Raw genomic sequence first — 21,051 nt, forward strand, 5'->3', positions numbered from 1 at the left:
CAAGGTGCAAACCATAAAACACTACGGTGTTTCTATTCCGGTTTGTCGAAACGGCGAGCGTGCGGGAATCCTCGTTCGAGGGCTTTTATCGTTCGCGAGGAGTCGACGCGGACGGTTTCGTGACAAGATGTTCAAAAATGAAGGTGTCCGCGAGACGAAACTGTTTACCCTGTAAACGTTTCCCACGAGAATCGAGCAAACACGCCGACGATGCGTTCGTCTTCGTAGAATTGTTTCCGATGGTTCGATTCCAGACACTGAGCCACGCTGTGAATCTCTTTTCTCTGCGCATTTCCAAGTTAAACGTGCCTAATTTTATCAAAATGTCCCCCGTTAGGAACAGATTCGCAGGTACTCCGATTCGGCCATTATCGGAAGCTACCATCTGTAACGAGGGGTCCCGTTCGAATCGAAGTAGTTAAAAAGGAACTTTCCCGTGGCCGTTAAGAGTTCGAACGACTGCGAGAATGCGACGAAAACGGCATTCAAATGAAGGGGAGAGTCGCGCGTCGCAACTAACGGAAACGGAAATTCAACGATACAAACAGAACACGGCACACACGATCGTGCTAAATAATTTACCGCGTGGAATTGGTACGGGTTTCTGGACGCGTGTGCATCGGCTGTAAAATTATTAACTCTCGTACGTACGATGGAACATCGTTTCTCTCTCGATCGATATAAATTATTCCATCGACGCCGACGCAGGCGATGAAACAGACTTCCCTGGCGCGTCCGCTTCGCGCGATTTTGAAGGAATACGCGATTCGAAGAGAAAACTCCTGACGGGCGCAATTTGTCGCCGATCCATGGAAATTGCTACGGGTCGCGACGATCTCTTCTCGCCTCTTCTTCCGTTCCGGGGCCCCCCCTCGTGTTCGTGCGCTGAATCATTTACGCCCGCTGAAATCCCGACGGAGTTGTAAATAAGCCCGACAGAGTTCTTTAATTAAAACGCTGGACTTTAATTGTCGCTTCATATAGTCTGGCCGGGCGAACAAAAACCGAAGATTTACGGACGAGTGGACCCCCGTAGATTGCCAAGAATTTATAGAGCCACCGCCGTCCCTGGCCCGGAAGATCGAGCGCGTCGGTGACTGGCCACTTCCGGGAATATACAGATCCCCCCTCCCCCCGTTCGCTAACCGGCGAGTTAAAGTGACTGCAACGAGATATCAAAGTACCCCCGAATAACCTGTCGCGACGACGATACTTCTCTCCGTTTCCACCTTGGACGACACTTCCGTAAGCGAAACGGCAAACCCGTCGAAAAGTTACGAGTAAAAATTATTTTCTACTATGGAAATTCACCCCTTTTGTGCCGCAGGAGACGCACCTGTACAACCAGCGAGCTGTCACGCGTCGGGGAAGAAGTGCGCGCGAGCAATACAAAGCGTTCGATCGATTAATCCGACGCGTTCGAAATGATTGCGCGAGAACGCGTAAGTGAGTTAGTATATCGGCAAACCGTGGAGGCGACTAGTCCCCCGCGTTATTGTCGAAAAATCCAGCGTGGGAGTACAATTGCACTGTACACGGGGGAGGCGATTCAGGAGAATACACAAAGAAATACGTGCGGCGCATACGCGAGAAACGGAGGGCGTCGTTGGCGCGGCGCGCCGGCATGAAAATAACATCGCCTCCACCCCACGGCGTCGGAATTTTCCTAAATTTTTAACGGTAATCGTTACGTGGGCTCGGCCCGATATCCAAGTCACGCAGAAAGTCACCAACACGCGGCAGGAAGGTTGATGCAACGCGATAAGTCACCGTGCACCCGCACACCTGAACGGCCTCTCGCACGTACGTCCGCCAGACAGGCTTGCCACCGACCGAAAACGCCAGAATGCAACCGCGCCGTGTCCTGGGAATTCGATAAATTCCCATTGTTCCAATATTTTCCGCGAGTGCACACCCTCGCGCAGACGAGACTCCCACGACGGTTTACTTAACAAAACCGAAATGTTTTCCCTGGACCGGCATTTGCCTCCTGTGGCACGCGACCGTACTTGGAAATATCCCTACGTTTCCGAGATTTTTCCCTTATGGATACTTTCAGCCCCTCGCTTGCCCTGGAAATTCACGTGTCCAGATAGGAGTTTCGAGCATGAAAGTACACGCCTCTGGGGATCGTGCATCGAGAAACCCATTAAGCTGTTATAAAGGTCCAATTCTAATTTCTTTCAACCATAGAAATTTTACTATGTACCCACGAAACCAACGATAATTACATGTATAGTGTTATTGAGTTACGACACCGGTTTGTTCGCAACTGACAAACTCTAAAATAAACCTCTGATCTTTGGCCCATCTTGGTACTTTTGCAAACATGTCCCGACTCTGTACGGTCCTATTTTTTCTCGTTTACTATTCCGTATCCTTCCCGTCGCGTTTCGTCATTCCTCTTGAAACTTATACTTTTCTAATCCCTGGCGGCCACCTTATTTGATCATCGCTATGTGGTTTATGGACCATGTCTTTCTTCTCGGCTGCCCTCGTTTCTCCAGCGTGTATCCAAAGTCCTCGTAAATTCCGCCACATTATTCCGCTGTTTCAATATTCCGGGCGACTGAAATATTCCTCGTCTCCTAATCGCCAGATTCTGTTAAAATTTGTCCCTTCGCCATTGCGACACTCTCCCAGGTTCCTTCCTTTAAACAAGTTCTTCCCAATTTCCATAACATTACACTTTCATCTTCCCCTTGTATTACGTCGTTGAGAAAGTTCGCGTCGTTTCGAGTATGGTATGCTCTATTTTTATTAGACGAACAAAGTCGTTAAGCGAATGAAAAGCAAAAGGAAAACCGCAACGTGCGACGAGCGAGAATTACCGAACGAGTCACGCCGGCAGTTTGTTGCGACGATGACAAATTACGGGGATAAAGAACGAACCGTTTCGACGATCGAGAACAGTTGCACGCGATACGAATACAGTCGCGTACGAAGATCAACGGACATATTCCTGGATCGCAGCTAGCTAGTTTGATCCTACCCGTTTGGTTCGTCGTACTTCTCTCCACTCGAAAGCCGCTTCCACGCGTTTCCAGTCGATGATTTCCTCCGATTCGACGGAAATCATCCTCGTGGAAGACCGAGTGACAAATGGCGGTACGGCAGTTTCCGCGTTATCTCGCCTACGAAAGAATTTACTCTCACCTCGGGGCTTTTTCACAAAAACTTGAACAAAAACTTCCGTGTAAAAGCGTCGAACGTCATTGAACATAGACAGAAAGGCATATTTAATATTCTTGTCACGTTTGATCGATTCGTCGTACACCTCAGGCGATCTATTATTTTTGAATAAATATATTTCGAAAGAGAATTCAGGAAAATGTCAGCAACCGCTCGAAAATTAAGTGCCCGTAGAATGTTTTCTAAAAAAACGTTGCGGACCGTCCAACAACCTCGCGAACATATTTGTTTAGAGCGATCGAACCGCACCGGGAAACACACTCGACCCAAAATTAAATAAAAATTTTTTGATCGTTCGATTCGAAACCTCGTACAAATATTTGCGGGGGAGGGAAAAAAGAATTTGTCTGGATTACCATAACAGATATCGAACCGAAAAGTTATATGTGTAACGCGATCTCTTCCCTCGAGCCAGTGTATCGCGAACTCTCGCAATATTTAATCGATACTCGCTGGACCAACAAAAAAAAAACAAATATAAAAAGAAGAAAGATGGCGATCGAGCGATCGTAACGCGTACGATACAAATATCGTTCCTGAAATACGGTAATATTCGTAATTCCTGAAATATCGCGGGCGTTACGCGGCGTTACCGATCATTTCTCCCGGATAATACCATTACTAATGCACTAATACGAACGCGAATGAATCATTTTTTAACGACGTCTATTTCCATTCCGCGGATCGAAACATTTTCCGCGCTTCTGCAGAGAACACCGATAAAACATAAACCGATAGCTTCCGGCATTAACGTCGCGATTACGTCGTTAGATCGCCATAATCGCATCTTTAGCCGGTGAATACTATCGCGTCTCTTATCTAGATCTCGATGAAAAATTCAGCGAACCACGGCCTTAATTTTAAAAAATATTTCAAAGGTACGAGCATTCAAGAAAATTAATCCAAAAGCTTGCAATAATTTCTAAAAAGAATTGACTGAGCTATAACGCTGCAACCTCTACAACGCAGTAATTTCTGTATTCAGAACATAGCATGCATACAGATTGCCTTTTAGGAACATAAAATATTTAAGTCCTTCAAAGATCAAACGGGTCTCGCACGTACCTGGCTAACTATGCATTTATTTATATTTATGTGTATTTACTCGCAGTAGAGTTAATTAACTTTAATTAACGAAACAGCCCTCAAAGAAATACACGATTTTTGCTTATTATGCGATTACCGGACGTAAAAGTGCAATAAATTTATTTTATCAAAATCGATTTTACTAGTTTTTAAAAATTCACCGTGTACTTTTAAGTACAAAGAAAAAGTAAAACATTGATTCGTGGTGGTTCGTCGCGACGAGTTTATGAAAAAACCGTGGTACGATAAAAATATGTTTATCCGGTGGATCTTTACATCCGTTCGGGAAAGATTAAATCTATCGGCGTCGCGAGTCCACGAAGGGGAAAGGATGAAAGTGTACGCTCGAGCACGTCGCGACTCGATAGCGTCGGAGTATATCCTGCAAATGGTGCATCCGGTTCGTGGCGAAGAAGAGATAGCTACTCGCCAGGTTCTATCCGCGCGTGAATAGAGGTTACGTGGAAAACGTCTACGAGATGCATACAACCGGATATTCGTTCGCACGGAGTCAGAGAAACACGCACGGGTAAACAAATACACGTTTGATATCGCGCATAACGGACTGGCGACGCGAGTTTAGCGCTCGAAACCGCGAAACAGACGCGACGCCTTCGAGACATGGACGCTCGACAGAAGTAAGGAACCACTGAAATCCACTTCCTGTACTGCTAATTCGAAGATTTCTACCTTCTTCGATTTTAAAAATCTACATTTTTGCATCCTCCCAAAGTCTGAAGCGTCGAAAATACGCGTCAGGTGTTTTAAATATGCACAGCATTTGTCCCCGTGTGACGTAAATAGTTTTGAAAATACACGGATAAAATCTAAAAGAGGTACGAAGGATTGCTATGAAAGGATTGCGAGGCATACGCGTGTAATTAAGGTTCGTCGCGTTTCTGTGTGCGCTATTATTTTCATACGTTAACCGTTTATTCGTCTACGATGAAAATGGAGGATGACGTTATAAAATAAAGTCACGTCGGATTATATTACGGAGTGACTGTGACCCGCGGCCACCCCCGCGTTAGGAATTTGTATAGAACAAAAAAGGGCTTAAATTTACTTTCCAACAAATTATGTCATAAATGCTTTCCGCGTAGGAGCAAGTTTAAGCGAGATTTCATACGTTTTCCAGTTACCGTCTACGACAACGCCCCCCTCCGGTTCCGGTTGGACTTTTGCTGATATTTTAATACCTCCGTTTACCGTGTCGGGCAGACGCGACTAAGTTTTATCTATAATTCTTTACTACTTATCCCCGTAGGGCGGAGGTGCGATGATAAATAGCCTATCCCGTGCCCTGAGAATACCTTTAAAAGTCAAACCGAGGAAACTTGGAGCCGCGGAACCGAACGATGAAATACGAGCGCGGAACGAACTGTCAGAGTGCGAAACAAAGTGGTGAATCGGAATTCGTATTTACGAGAATCCTAAATTCAAACAAAAGAGGTGAATTTTTCCCCTCGACTCAAATAATAATAAAACGAGGGACACGGGTCGCCTACCAGACTCCGTTAACTGCGAACGAATCTCTTTAGAGCGAATAAAATAGGGGTTCGAAGGAGAGGATTAAAGGAAGAATTAAAAAATGCTCTCGGAAAAAGAATGAAACGTCAAACGGGTCGAGGGCGAGTGTTCGATAACGAGTGCGTGATACAGTCTAGAAGTCTATAAATCCGATCGGTGTCGTGGAAAGTCCCCGTGTGTGTCGAGGGGGTCGAACGAAGGTGGAGGTAGGAAAGTGAAGTCCGTTAAACGAGCTTAACGCGCGCCCGCCGCGGTAACGCATTACTCTCGACTAACGGGCCGTGTTGCAAACCCTATTAGCAATATATTTTCCCGGTCCAACAGATCTGGAGAGGCCGTCGGCTATCGTAGCCAGCGGCCGAGTCCGGTTTGCACGTTGTCGTTCAAAAAACTTCGCCTCTATCGGGGTCCACGCGGACAGAAAGCTCCTCGGCTCGCGATCGTCCTCCCCCGTTTTCACCGCAAAGTTTCCAGATTATACCCGGGGATCTAGAGATTTGTACCGAGAGGGACGACGAGCCGTGCGTGAGTCCTTTCAAAATCTCGAGTTAACCCGCGACCCGTCGCCGGATAAAGCTTCCCTCGACGGCGAAGTCCGCGCGGATCGTTGGCTTTGAAAATATTCCGACGTGCTCCGATTTCGTGCTCTCGTTACGGCGTTTAATCGACAAATTAGCGACGTGATACGTCCCTGTTATCGTTCGTAGCCGCGATTCCCGTTAAACGTAACGCGACTGCGTCGGGGTGTAAAGCTTTACGAGCGAAACTCGCCGGAGGGTCTCGCGCAACACGGTACACAACGCCATAAACGCGAGAGCCCTTCCTCGAGAAGTCACTCCGGTAATCCCGTTCCTCCGTTCCGCGCTTTACGCCGGCGTCTCGCGGCATCCCCTTCGCCGTAGAATTTCCGTAAAAGTTTTCCAGACCGGTTCGCGGAAGCGAACGGAAGCTATGACCGAGCTTCGCATACGTTATTCCTTCCGACGCGCGATCGCTGAACGCGAGCCGCGTTAACCGCTCGAAAGAATTCGTCCGGCCTGCGCGTTCCTCGGGCTTTCGAAAACACGCGATTGCTTGGATCGTCGCTCTCCGGAGATTTCTCTTCTGCCCCGTTGGGTTTACGACCGCTGGAAAACGGTCTCTGGGAAGAAACACCGTCGATACCGAACCCGGGAATACCGGGGGCGGACCCCGACGGAGAACCGTTTACGCGGAATCGAGAGTAACGCGCGAATATCGAAACAAGATGCTTTCGAAACGACGACGAGCGAAGGAAAACGCTCGATTGTCGAAAGAACAATGGCTGAACCGAGAGACATTGCGTCTGAGGTGCGGGGGTGGCTCGAGGCAGCGGATAAACGCGCTATAAAAGGTCGTGAATGCCGGCATTAGCGCTACTAAACCGCCGTCTTGGGCGGCCTTGGCTGTAATCTCGGCCAAGATTACGACGTCCGTCTGTTGTACAAACTCCAGAGATCGTCGAGTCGTTCGCGTCCGCCTAGAGTTCTTCGTTCTCCTTTGCACGACGCCTCTCGCGCGTCGACGCTGAAACGGTAATCGTTCTCGAGAGAAAGGATGCAGGAACGAGAATCCCTTGCAAACCGTATCGTCCCTCGTTTCGCGAATCGATCCACGGCCAGCGAGCGCTCGCATTACGATTTTATAGCCGGCGCTCGAACGAATACGATTAAGAACCTCGATTCCTCGAGGGAAAGAACAGCCGAGCAGTCCGAGGGAATCCCCGAAACGATGACGTAGCGAAACACCGAATGCAATAGCAAGCAATAAATTGGATGAAACCTTACGTGCAATCGTCTTCCAAAGTATTACAACTTTCAACTGTACGGATGCTTCGAAGAAATTTGTTTACCGTCTAACCTTTCAACGAGCATCTTCGCGGAACATTTTGCCAAAGATTTTATTTAATTAAACCGGTCAGAATCGTCCAGGTTGAATTTCTTTCCGTCCGTGAGCACAACTTTTTGCCACTTTCCTTTCCAATGCGCTCGCTGCTTGGTAAACGCGAAACGTTCTTGCTTGTATCTCGCTGTTAACGCGGGTTTCTTTTTTAATTTCATTCCCCTCGGTATTATGCGACTATAGTCTTCTGGATAATTAACCGAGGAACGAAAGCTGTATGCAAAATAGCTCGTTTTTCACGGACGGACAGCCGTTGATTGCCTTCCGCTGCTCTGCCTTTCGCCACGATCTTCAACCGTCTTTTAATAATTTATACAGGGTATTCGGCCACCTCTGAGAAAAATTTTAATGCGAGATTCTAGAGACCAAAATAAGACGAAAATCAAGAATACCGATTTGTTGGTTGACGCTTCGTTAAAAAGTTATTAAGGTTCCGCATGATACAGATTTTTTTTTCTCGAAAGTGCGTAGGATTTCGGGGGTATGTCTATTCACCAAAAATTATTGTAATTGACCCCAGCAACTGAAAATAATTTTTCCAGAACGATTTGAAATTTTTCTTTTTCGTCGAAAAATTTAAGCACCTACCCCCTGTCGATTTTTCTTAAAAATTCGTTTTCGATTTTTAATAATTTTGTTTCGCGCTGTACTGAAATGTTGTTTAACGCTTTTTTGTAGGTATCCATGAAGTCTACTTCCTCCAAAAATTTCATTGAAATATATTCACTATTGTAAGAGTTGTGGTCGTTCGAAAATTGGACCACTTTTATGGGGTTTCCCTCATTTTAAGGTGTCAAGGGACAACTTTTCAAATATTTTTGGAATTTCTACTTATTCTTCACTAAAATACGCGTAGTTTGCTTTTTTAAACATCAAAATCGTCCAATCCGTTCAGAAGTTATGACATTTTAAATATTCTCATGAAATTTCAGTGAAACATATCAACGGTATGGTCAGACATTATATTTTCGGTAATGAATTTTTTTCTCGAAACTGAGTAGGAATTCGGGGGTATGTCTATTCACCAAAAATGATTGTAATTGACCCCTGCAATCGAAAATAATTTTTTTAGAACGATTCGAAATTTTTTAATTTTGCCGAAATTATATTATAGTTTATAGAACTTTAAACGTGAATAACGTTGTAACAAAACCTCAATCAACAAATTGGTATTCTTGATTTTCGTCTTAGTTTGACTTCTACAGTCTCCCATTAAAATTTTCCCCAGAGGTGGCCGAGCAGCCTGTTATATTTCGCTCGGTGCAACGATTAAAATACGTTTAGACGCGTAGACTTATTAAAGAATTCAGCGATTGGGATCGCCACGCGGTCAAAGGTCAAAACGTAATAGCAATAGATATTTTCCAAGCAGATGGCGAAGAGTGCGAAGCGGCCACGATGGTTGCACGTGGTCCCAAATCGAGGCGAATCGTATGCGGAATATCTTACGCTCCCCGAAAGCGACGCGCATCCTCGGTTATCGAGTTTATCCAAACGAGAGTTCCTTTCTAGCGTTTTAGCAGCTAGGAACTTCGCGATCTTTTCCTCGTTTCGGTCGAACCACCCGCTTCTTCCTCGCCTCGGAAACGGATGGAACGCAGTTTCGTTCTTAGCGGGAAAGCAGTATAAGAGCGCGGGGGTGTACGGTTCCAGCAGCCGTTGCCGCGACGATAGCCGGAGGCAATTTCCATCCAGCATCCGATGGAGGACGCGCGTCGTGGATGAAACTCGGCCTGTTTGCATTTACCCGCGACAGTATCGCGACCGAGCCGGCTGATGAAAGAGTCGAAGAAGAAGACGGGAACCGGGCGTAGAAAGAGGAAGCGTCGAGCCGAGCGAAAGCTATTTTCCTTCCATCGTTTCCGTCTCGCGCGATCCCCCCGTTGCTTTTATTCCGTTTCCTCGTCGTCGTCGCGGGTCCGCCCCCGCTTCTATCGCTTCCACTTGATGTCTCGAACGTATTGTGACTCACGTCTTCAACCCCCTCCCCCACCGTTTTCTGTTCGCAGTGCCGCCAGCCAAGCCGATAATCTACGACGCGAAGAGGAGAGACATGAGCAAACTACTCGAGGCCTATCCCGAAGGAGCCGACCTCTTCCTTGTTTGCGAGGTGCACGGAGGTGAGTGTCGACCGTACGTTTTCGTCCGACCCATTAACGCCACGACTACTTAAAATTATCGACTACGTGCCCTGGCACTTTCGTTGCCATCGTTGGAAGAACTGGCAAGCGAAATAAGCGAAGGAAATAAGATCTAGCGATCTAACGATTACTAACGACTTTGATTAGCGAGAAAATGTTATATCGCGATGCTTCCGCCGATTTAATTGATAGGACCGTTTCTACCGTGGGAAATAATGGATCGTCGGCTAGAAATAGCTCTAGAGCGATAAGCGAAATTATCATAAGTAGCTACCCGTCGTTTATGAAATGTCAGGAACCGAGCATCTATCATAATTGATCAAGCTGCACGACAACCACGTTCAACCGTGGCGTTTCTGTTCGAGGAAACTCGTTCGCCAACATAAATTCGATGTGCCTGGTGCCTCGGAAAATGAACGGAAAGGCAGACCGGCTCGCTCGTGCTGGAAAAGAGCCGCGTATTGTCGAGACGTTCGCACGGTATGGTTGGCGAAACAAATATGGCGATTTCGGAGGAACTGCAGGGTGCCAAGACACGGTAGCTCTGCCAACAATGCCGGAACCGGCTTTCGGGGATCTTTTTCGAGCCCTAGAATCTCGCGTCTGAAAGAACTCGTCAACCTCGTACCTCGAAAAATTATATGATCCTTTAAATAAAAGTTAATTTTTGAAAACATGTTACAATGAAAGTTCTATGAAAAAATAATAAACAATGAATTTGAACCGAATCGAATATAACGGACTGATATGCCGCCGTGGAAAACCATTTAACGTTATATTTGTTTCGTTGACGATACCACTCGAACGCGAACGGTATTTTCGATGGGAACCATTGTGCCTCTTGATTCGCGAAACAATGGGACCGTAAAACGTCACCCTGGCTAGTCAGCTTCATCGATCGACACGGTCGAATCTAGAAACTATAATTAACGAAAACCTTTTACGGATACTTTGTCCTGGAAAGAACATCGCCCTTAAAGGAATCGAAAACTGGAAAGTAACAGTTTCCTTCGTTCTAACGCTAAACGATTCCAAACAGCGGGGAACTACGCTATCAGTAATTTAAATTAATCGTAGAACGTTAAGTTGGCGTATTATAATTCGAGGAAACGAAATTCGCTGGTTACTTCGATAGAAACGCTAAACTATCCAACTAAATAGCTATTAAGAGCATACTTCCGTACATTCTGTTGGAAACTACGCCTGGCAATAATGAACAACTTATTCGCAACACCAATGGTGGAGGATCCAGTTTTATCGTTGAAGAACCGTACTTTCCACCCAACTCTGACGCTAATATCGATCGCTATTTCGGTACTGACGTCAGGAAATCTTTTAAATTAAAATAAAAAACGAATCATTCGCGAGGGTATATCATGATCGCGAAGATTGGTAGCGTAAAAATAAAATTGGGAGGAAAACTACCGCGATTTCGAGCAGATACGCGGGAGATCGTACGTTGGGTTAGGATGAACGGGTCGCGTTTCGCGCAGTAATATCTGCCTCGACGTCTAGCGAGAGAGATTTCCACGCATAAGCGATCGCGCGTAAATCGCGGCAGAAGAGGTTTCAGAGGCGTAAACGTCTTTCAAATCTTACGTACCGAACGAGAAATCCTATTTCCTTGAACCGCGAGTATTCACTGGCGCGAGGCCAATTCCATTTAGAGACGGCGTTCGCGTACTCGAAGGAAGGAAGTACGAAGTAGGCGAAGTAGAAGGAGGAAGAAGACGGCTCAATGGAGAAGAGGCTAGAAGAGTACAGGTCGGTTTTTCCGAGACACCACGCGGTGCTGGTGTCGCCTTGCCTCGCCTCGCGTCGCGTCGCGCGATGAATACCCTGGCTCGGCGCCAATTTTAATCTTCCAAACTGGCATTCGCGCGTCGCAAGCCACGAGTACGCGAGGAATTATCCCCTTCGTCGGACAATCATTACCCCAGACGAGCCATCTTGCTAAACTTACACTCTTTATCCGAGTTATCGACGTCAACCATACTCTTCCGCCTCGTTTACGATCCTAATGCGCCCAAACAACGGACGAAAATTCTACAAATATAGAACTTTCCGTACGATTTTATTTGCTCGGATGAAACGTGATTAACGCTCAGCTATGTTTGGTAATTATCGTACTGTCAATAATGAATCGTTACGAATATATTTGCTGATTGCTTTAGCTCACGTTATTGATATGTCGAACGACTGTTTTCGCAAAAACACCGGGAAATTCGAGTCGATTCGCGTAATTTTACGAAACGTTACGGTCTCGCGAAGTCACGACGTCGGAGAGTTCGACTCTTAACGTCGATGTTCGTCGATCGACAGAAATCTCCTCGCGTTAGAACCATAAAAAGGAGAAACGAGGGATTCCGAGTCGTTCGTAAAAGTCCATTATCCTACGAAACACCACAAATTCCCGAATGCGCACTTTGGCAAATGTCGCGAAACTTTCGACGGATAATACAGTGCGCGATGTCGAACGTAATCGGGACAATTGCAGTCGCTCGACCGATCGATCGAAAACACGAGTATTTCTCGCTATCGATGGACCACCGCTTCGATAAGTCGTTGAATAAATGTATTATCCATCGCTTAAATTCTACCTATTAAAACAACATTAAACGACCATAATGAACTGCGATGCAACTAGTTTCGTTCCGTGGAAATTCTGCAAAAAAAAAAAATAATTCCCGGCGTTCGCGAAGCAAACTTTCGTAATGTTTGACTTCCATTAAACGTCCAATATTACTTTGAATAATGAAATTTCGGAAATTAACGGGGCAACTAAACTTCGGCCCGAAGTTCCGTCGATTCGGCGAGAAATTTTTTTCGTTTTCTCTTCGCGAACCTTTCCCGCCGGTCCTCGAGGAAGATTACACGAGGCTTTCAAACGGCGGCCAGGCAGAAGGGTAGGTTCATCGGACGAACGATTTGTCACTTGACGGCGAAACGAACTTCCTACCAAGTTTTTCTCTTTTGCGTGGCACAGGTAGTCGATGTGTTGGCGAAACTCCGGAGTAGCCGAACAACGAACGAACAAGAAAGACTGCCGGAGATCCGGCGAGACGGAACTCTCGACAAATTTATATTTTCCTCTCTCTTTGCGTTCCGCGCTGCGCAGTGCATTTCGTATTCACCGGAGAATCCGATCTGTCGCCTGTTTACGGGACCACTCTTCTCTCGAAAACGTGCTACATAAATCCCCAAGACGGAGATATTTGATATGAAAGATCGCCTAACGTACGTAGTAACTTTCTTACGCGTCTACGTATATCCGATTGACCCTTGGGCATTCGTTTCCTTCCACCTGTCCCGTCGCCACGCTTCGAGCAAACTTCCTAAACCATCGTAGACGCTTGTTTTACGTTTAAATAAATCGGTGTCTTCTAAGGTCAAAGGGTAAATGTTTGAGCTCAAGGCGTTCATTCCATTGTAATCGCTCTTTGTTATCTCACAATGCACCGTGTCTTCACCGACGACGCTCCTCTCGTTCGAGCGTCACTTTCTAAGTAATTTTGCATCGAGGCATGGCAAATCCTTTGTTTTTACGCGCCAAACAGTCAACGAGAAACGCGTGCACCGCGGTACGTTTCTCTTTCATTGTTCGCGCGATTTGCAGGTAGCGTCGATAAAAAATAAATAAATGTATTTTAAAGGGAAAGAATATTACTCGCGGTAATGCTCACTAAGGTGAACGAGCACCCTCTCTGATAACATTCCAAAGTTGAAGATAATACCTTTGCCAGACATCGTTAAGAAGCTCCGAACACAATGGCGGGTAAAAGCATTGTTCGCGGGATCATGGAATTCCGGAAATTATAACTTCGTTCCTGATCGGATCTGATCAAATGCTGTTTCACGGCGAATTAAAATCGCGGGAACGGATTGCACGACGTACGACGGTCTGTTGGAAAAATGGAATCATCGAGACTCGTATAAATATAACGGACACCGTCGAGAGAGCTACTAAAATTCGTTTCTTATTGTACCTCCTTCACTGTCGCGTAACATTATTACGACCGAGTCGTATCCAGTCCGCGACCCTCGTAATATATACCTGTGCCATCCATGATACCAGCTGGAGGCTCGGAGAGCAATAAAGATCCTCTTTCTCTTTCCCTGGTAATCCCTCGGTCCCTTACTTCCACCTTTTCTACTTCCGCCTCTCACAGAGGCAATGAAATAATTCCCCGCGACGCAAACCGGAAAGTCGAGAGCATGTGACATTCACCCTCGATTCCCCTTTCCACCGGGCTCTTGCCTACCCCAGACTCCACAATCCCTCGCCTCTGTCACTTTACCGCTCTCTACTCGTCGTTTCCCAGCACTCGCGGCGCATAATTCGCTTTCGGAATGAACGAGTTCTAGGCTCGTTCCGGGGAAACCCGATCCACACCGAAATGCACTTATTTGCCCGTACGTCTACACACCGGGACAAAAAAAAGACGCCATAATAACGCGTCTTATGAACTTTCATATCTAAACTTAACGTTTCATCAACGTCGCGTACCGACATTCGTTTACGAAATCGAAAAGGGGGTAATTTCCGGACCAAAACATTCTTTTCTTTCGCGAAATTGCTATCCTGAAACGTTTACCAGCGGTGTGTAAACGCGTTGCGTTCTCGGGCGTCTGAGGCGCTACGTGGCGATTAATTGCGCGTTAAGGTACGTTTCGCAAGAGATCCGGAACAATCGCCTTATCTGCGCGTAATTATCACGTTCGGTGTACCGCACCGTAGAGACGAATGCGAGTCTCTGTTAGCTAAAATTCGTCGCGCTTGAATTTCCATTGTTGTCGATAGCAACGTCGATCCCCCTGTCAATTACAAGCAATTCGCCGTACAGTCTTCGGAGAGACGTTATCGTGTACCTGTTAAAAGATACCGACGGCGAATCTCATTATTGTCCCACGAATCTTCGTCTAATTACGCCCGGCGACATTCCTCGGTTCCTAAGCGACAAGTTTGCGCGAATAATTAACCTAGGGAATTAGGTGTCCGTGCAGACGGTACATCGGGAACAATAAATTGACGAACAGACGTCGAGCGGTTTCCATTGCGATCGCTATTGTTGCGGCCGAGTAAGACCCGTCGAGCGACTTGATTGACGACTAGCTTGCAGCCACTGATACACATCCGTAGACACGGCAGCCGTCTCGATGCGCCGGCTACTCAGATTGATTCAACTGCTCGGATTGCCTGACCGACAATCGACCTGTTTGCTACGGATAAGCGACAGAGAGCACTCCGTCAAATAGATTGCAGGATGCCCTATAATTCCACCCGCACCGTAAACGATTCTTAGTCCACTATGAATCTCGATGACCCCCGATTAGCGAGAAAACTTCGATTATACAATTTTCTCGACTTCTATACGAACCTGCGATCGAAGTATCTCGCGATGCAACGTCGACTCGACTCTATTTTATTACAAACATAAAACGAAACTTGCCAAAATATAGCGATTTATTTTATTCTTATTTTAATCGCCAAGAGTTGTACTATTTAAGAATATTTTTTAAATAGTTAAACTTATAGAGAGAATGAAACTTTTCATTGGTATCGTTTCGATCGTAGCTGTCGAGGAGATTGAAAGTAAAATTTACGTGAAAAACGAACAAGTAAGCTTGCGGATAGATAAATTGCATTACTCAGGTGTTCTAAGGTAGCCTATCTGTTTCGATTCAGGTAAACCCAGACCTCGAGTAACGTGGTATCTGGAGTCGCAGATAATTGATGCGCAGTCGGAGGTTCGGGAGACCCAAGGGCCAGGGGGTGAAACCAACTCTGTAACCATAAGCAACGTGACGTTGAAGGGTCTCACGAGAAACCACTACCACGCCAAATTGTTCTGCAAGGCGAGCAATACTCATTTAGCGCCGCCGCTCACCACCGCTGTCATCATCGAACTTTACAGTAAGTGAATCTACCGTTTTTTACAACAAACCAAAATGTATGTAGTAAAAAAATAAATAATCCTGCTACTTGACTTTAGCTTAGAATCGAAGGACTGTCCCGCTTCGCCGACAAAAAGATTTTAATAGAGTTGTTCGATCTATTTAAAATCACAGTAGGTAATTTTTCCCCCCGTTCGACTGTAAAAGTCGACCCGGTTATGCTAATGAACTATCAATAATTAACGACGCTAATTACCCGTGAAGCAGGGAACAACTTTATTTGTCCCGCCCACAGAGATTTCGTTTTACGATCACCCGGTACGTATGCGTTCGAACAGAACGAATTTTGTTCTTCCTTTTCTCTTTTTTTTTTTTTTGTACGTTCCGTACACGCGATCGCGCGTCGAATGGAAGCGACCAAAGCACTTCAGACAAGAGGGAACGCGTATCGAGCGCGGACGCGCGGGCGTTTTCCCCGATTTTAACCGAGAACGGACCGAATATTTAACCGTTTCGCGTGCAACTTTCCCGAACCAACTTTTTCCGCCGAAACGGTCGCGATATGAATGAACATCGACAATGGCAATAAAACTGACGATGGATAGATCCGTAGAGACGAAATTGAAATGTTTTTCGAGCGACTGCAACGAAAACAAAAATACACGAGACGGTGAACGCGTCGCGGACCGTTGTGAATCGCGATCGAAAGGCAATCAGTACACCGATGTCATTAATAAACGTTATTTCTACAATTGTCTGAAATTGTCCAAATTGTGGCGTGCCGCGACCGCCAATATGGCGCGGTACACCAGCAACGATGTTCAATTAAATTTTATGGAATTCGTACGCGTACGTACGCCGCGATCGATGGTTCGGAACAATTGAACAAATCGAGAGAAAAACAAATAGTCGTGAATAAAAAAAAAAAAAAGGAAAAAAAATATTACGAATAAATATTTCATTGGAATAATTGCAGAGAATCGGAACCAACGGTTAATCTCTTTTCGACGCCGGTGACCTGTAAACGTTCGATCGAGGAGCAGAACGTTTCCCGTTTACTCGGTGGAAACGTCACCGAGCGTCAATGGAGAATATTAATCAGAGAGAATTAATATCAACCAGAACACTAGTTCAATCACGGAAAAAGGGATGAAATATTTGGTGGGTTGCGGACAACGAATCCGGGAATTATCGTCGTCTGCAACGATCTCTTCCGCGTGCATAGTTTCGTGCGCCAAGATACATTTGTATTGCGTTTGGATAAGTTTGACATGTAAATGGAGGAGCGTGAATGTTCGAATGCTGAGTGTTATCGTGAGTTGTTGATTCTATCTAAAACTAAATTCTAACATCGAGCAACTCCTTGTGGAACTCAAACTTGAACCGACATCCTTCGTATCTGATGCTACTTATCATCCACCTGCTTGGATCTCATCTGCATACACGAATCACTGTTACAACCTCGAAGTCATATCCCTAAGACATTGTCTCATCTGTATCTATGCGAAAATTGCAATCTATTATGCGTTCGTTGCATCTATAATTTTCCAACTTGTTTTGTTACGAATAAATGGGAACGTCTGACCATTGATCGATATTTCTACTTGCGTTCAAGTTCAAATTTTTCTCTTCCCTACTTCTAGTTTGTTATACATGAAAAAGCGTAACAGTAATGACTAAATAAATAATTCTACGTACTTTCCCCAAAATTGGAGGCTACGCGAAACTTTCAGGAAATCTTCCCGCGCGAGAGACACACTGTCCTCCGAGATAAAACTCATGTCGCGGGATTCATCCGGTTACCAGACGAATATTAAATTTCCATAATCCGTGATTCGATTAAAAACTCTCTCTGCAACGATCGCAGTCGTCGGTCGATGCGGAAAATTAATATTAATAATTTTATAAAAGTCGGTCCGCTGGCTCATCGGTGCGCTCGAGATTCATCGCAGCTAGCGAGAAACTTTCTAGGCGAACAAACAAGTTTAAATTAAATTGCCCACCACGGCAAGTCTTGGTTAGCGACGGATACAGGAAGAAACCGAAGCGAGTAATTCTGGACGAAGGTGTCGGCGCTAATGCAAAAGAGCCGCTTGGGAAATACGCGCTAACTGAAAACCGCCTTTAAAGCATGCAGAAAATATTCTCCAAAAAGAGAGATTCGATGTAAAAGAGAAACTTTTTTATCACCTTTCGCTTTCGTTCCTCTCCCTCTCTTCTCCCCTTCCCATTTACTCTAACCACTCGAGGACCTTCTCTCCGCCATGCTATCCTTTATAAGTAGCCGCGTTGGAAAAGAACGTTATTAGATATTTCGATTTATTTAACATCGGCGAACGACGGCACGCGCAATAATGCACGTCCTCGCTCGACTTTCCATTATCCAGCACTCTCGGGACCCCACTTCGTCGCCAAACTTGTCCGTTACGTTCTAAAGGTTCTTCTCCCAGCGACCTTCTGCTCAACTCTGACACCCTGTCCTCGCACGCGCGGACTCACACGGTTCGCCTAAAGCTTCGCGAACTCTTCCCCGACGGAAGACTTTTATCAACTTACTTTCGCGCAACTCCACTTTGTCAATCGAGAAAAATACAAGTACGAGACTGGAACCACAGTGTCACTGTGATCGTACAACACTGTTCGACTTTGTTCCCGAGTAAATAAGAAACGGTGCATCGTCGAAATGATTCCACGTCTCCTAGATCTTTGTACTCGACAGAGGATAAACCGGATGCCCAGACACTTGGACTAAAAATCTCGATCGGTGGTTCCCCGGTGAATCGGTGAAATCGTCGCAACGATCGCAATTAAGACGCGTACCGGAGAGAAACATCGACTCGGCCATAGTATACGACCGATTTGTCTTTCTTAACTTCGGTTTCACGGAACGATCGACGAGCACGGCGCGACTTAGCGTTAAGTGGTCAACCGCTCGAGAATTCCCTCGTAATTTTCTTCGACGATGTCTAACAGCCACTCGTTGCTTACCGTCTGGATGAAACATCGAAACTCATCGGTAACTTCGTCCCTCTATCCTTCGTTAATTGGAATCGGGTTAGATGAGGCGCGCCGCAAATAATCGAGGAGCACTCCCGTTCAACTACTTGAAAGTCTAACGAGCTCAAGAAGAGAGTGGACGGCAGACGCGCGAGTCGATCGCATCCTCGATCGAGGAGTCGTTTATTTGCACGGACGAGGAGAACCCGTGTATAAATTTACCTTAAATATTTGTATAAATATTTCATGATCGTTTCTCCGCGGCGAGGAGCGACAGGAAGCGCAACGCGTGGCCCCAGAGCGTACAGATTGTTTAAGAAGCTTTTATCTCGATATAAAAGCACTCCGAACGAATACTGGTTACTCTGCGTCCCCGTTAAAAGATTCGAGCGTTTTCTTCGTGTTATAAACACTTGAGAAACTCGATACTCAACTGGGAAAAATGAATTCCTCGAGCTGGAAGAATTTTAAGGAGTATTGTTAAACGATATTCAAAACGAAAAGCTTTACCATCTGAAAGTTAATTTACAGGAAATGGGTGAACGCTTTTCTCGTTCGAAACTGGAATAACTCGTTTTGAGATCTTAACAATAAATTCACGAAAGAGGGAAACATGCGTAGAACTCTTTTCGTCGTGTGGAAATGAGCGAAACGAATACGAAAGGAAAGCTAACGTAAATTAGTTGATTTCGATTCAATTTTGTTACGACCAAAAGAAAGATAAAGCCTCTTTGTTTCTATTAATATCTGGGACTAATTGGAAGCACGACAGATGAAGTGCACGTCGAATAATTGGAGAATTCTTGGTCGATACGCTTGAAATTCTAACGAATGCCGATGCACACGCAACTCCGACCGAAAGTGTAGCCCCGGCTGAAGTGACTTTTTACGATTTGCATCGAATATATTTGCATATTTGCGTATCGGAAACCGCGGCGCAGGATTCGAGAGTCGCAGCTGGATCCGAGGAACGGATACTTTTCCGTAGATTCGGTTCCGCGGAACATCTTTTCAACCCCGACATCCGCCGCGACTGATAATTTGCCGATTTAACAAGACTGTTTCACGACATGAAAAGGTTACCGCGAATAGGAAGGAACGACCGTAAATTACGAGAACATTTTGCTGAAGCATACTAGCGGCGTGGTTCATTTTCATTAGCGCACAGAACTAGAGAACGTGGCTCGATAAAACAAACCCGGGGGGGTGGGGAATCTTTACATTCCGCCCACAAAGAAATCTCATTTGACAAAAATGCACCGGCCAACCCGACGACGTAATCGATTTTACGCTAATTAGTAAGAAAATTAACGAGCCTGCTTCCGAAAAGAGTTTGCCCCCCGAAGCTCGTTAGTCTTTCATGGCTAAAAATCTTAACATTTCGAATTGCACAGAATACATCTGATACACTGATTTGGTGTTTCTAGTATTCTTTAATTACAGTCCTATGTCTGGGACTCGAAGGTCGTACCATTAATGTTAGAGCAAACTTGGAAAAACTCAGGAGTAAGTAGTAAGAGTCGAACATTGGTCGAACGGCCAGTAGTAAGTACCAACCATTGATCAGACGTCGGACCAAATTTTCTCCAATAGAAACGTAACTTCTTCCGTGCCTTTCGACTCGAATTTCTTTATGTAAAACGAAAGGAACAAAGAGCGATTTATATTCGTAATCGTGTTTGCGAAAAATAAAGATTCCCTCGAACGACAAAGTTTGCACCGCGACAGGATTTTCAAGGAACACGAAACGTCCGATTTTCCAAACTGAAACGAAACTACAGACATTCGTGGGACAGCGGAGACGCAAATGGCGTAACGACTCTTGAAAGTACCCTTCCTGAGACAAGTAAGTACGGAAGGATTTAAACCACTCTCGTGACGAGTGAACTTGCTCGTCGTAACCTGATAACGAAACCCGCGGGGATCAAATTATCTTTCTCCCTTTTGTAATATAAAAGAAACAGGTATCGACGCGAGAATTAGTCTCGTTATCGGTGAATATACCAATAGTATAGTTTGGAGAAAAATCTATTTCGCGATCGATACGATTTGTTTTACAAGGGCAAATATAATTTGGCTTGTAGAGAGTCGAAATCGTCGATTCCTTTAAACAGCAAGCGAGAAACTGTTAGCAGCGTCATCCTTGATGAGAACATAACGATACGAGCTGCGGGCTTTGCCAAATTATGGCAATAATATCACTTAGAATCGTGCCTGGTCTCGGCGAAATTTCACTTAAGTCGACAATTCGCAGGATCGGCGCATTCGGACGGTTCCGTAATGTTCGCTC

The 21,051-nt window shown here is 45.5% G+C and overlaps 1 protein-coding gene across 1 annotated transcript in view; it reads left to right on the plus strand.

Annotated features, from left to right (window-relative positions):
* LOC143349785 (nephrin) overlaps nt 1-21,051 on the plus strand; it is a 135,353-nt gene that overhangs the window by 62,131 nt on the left and 52,171 nt on the right. The window contains exons 5-6 of the mRNA XM_076781312.1: nt 9,738-9,848; nt 15,556-15,783. Of these exons, the coding sequence (XP_076637427.1) occupies nt 9,738-9,848; nt 15,556-15,783 (339 nt within the window). The remainder of the gene's footprint in view (nt 1-9,737; nt 9,849-15,555; nt 15,784-21,051) is intronic.

Source organism: Colletes latitarsis, chromosome 14 (genome assembly GCF_051014445.1).
Source record: "Colletes latitarsis isolate SP2378_abdomen chromosome 14, iyColLati1, whole genome shotgun sequence".
NCBI lineage: Eukaryota > Metazoa > Arthropoda > Insecta > Hymenoptera > Colletidae > Colletes > Colletes latitarsis.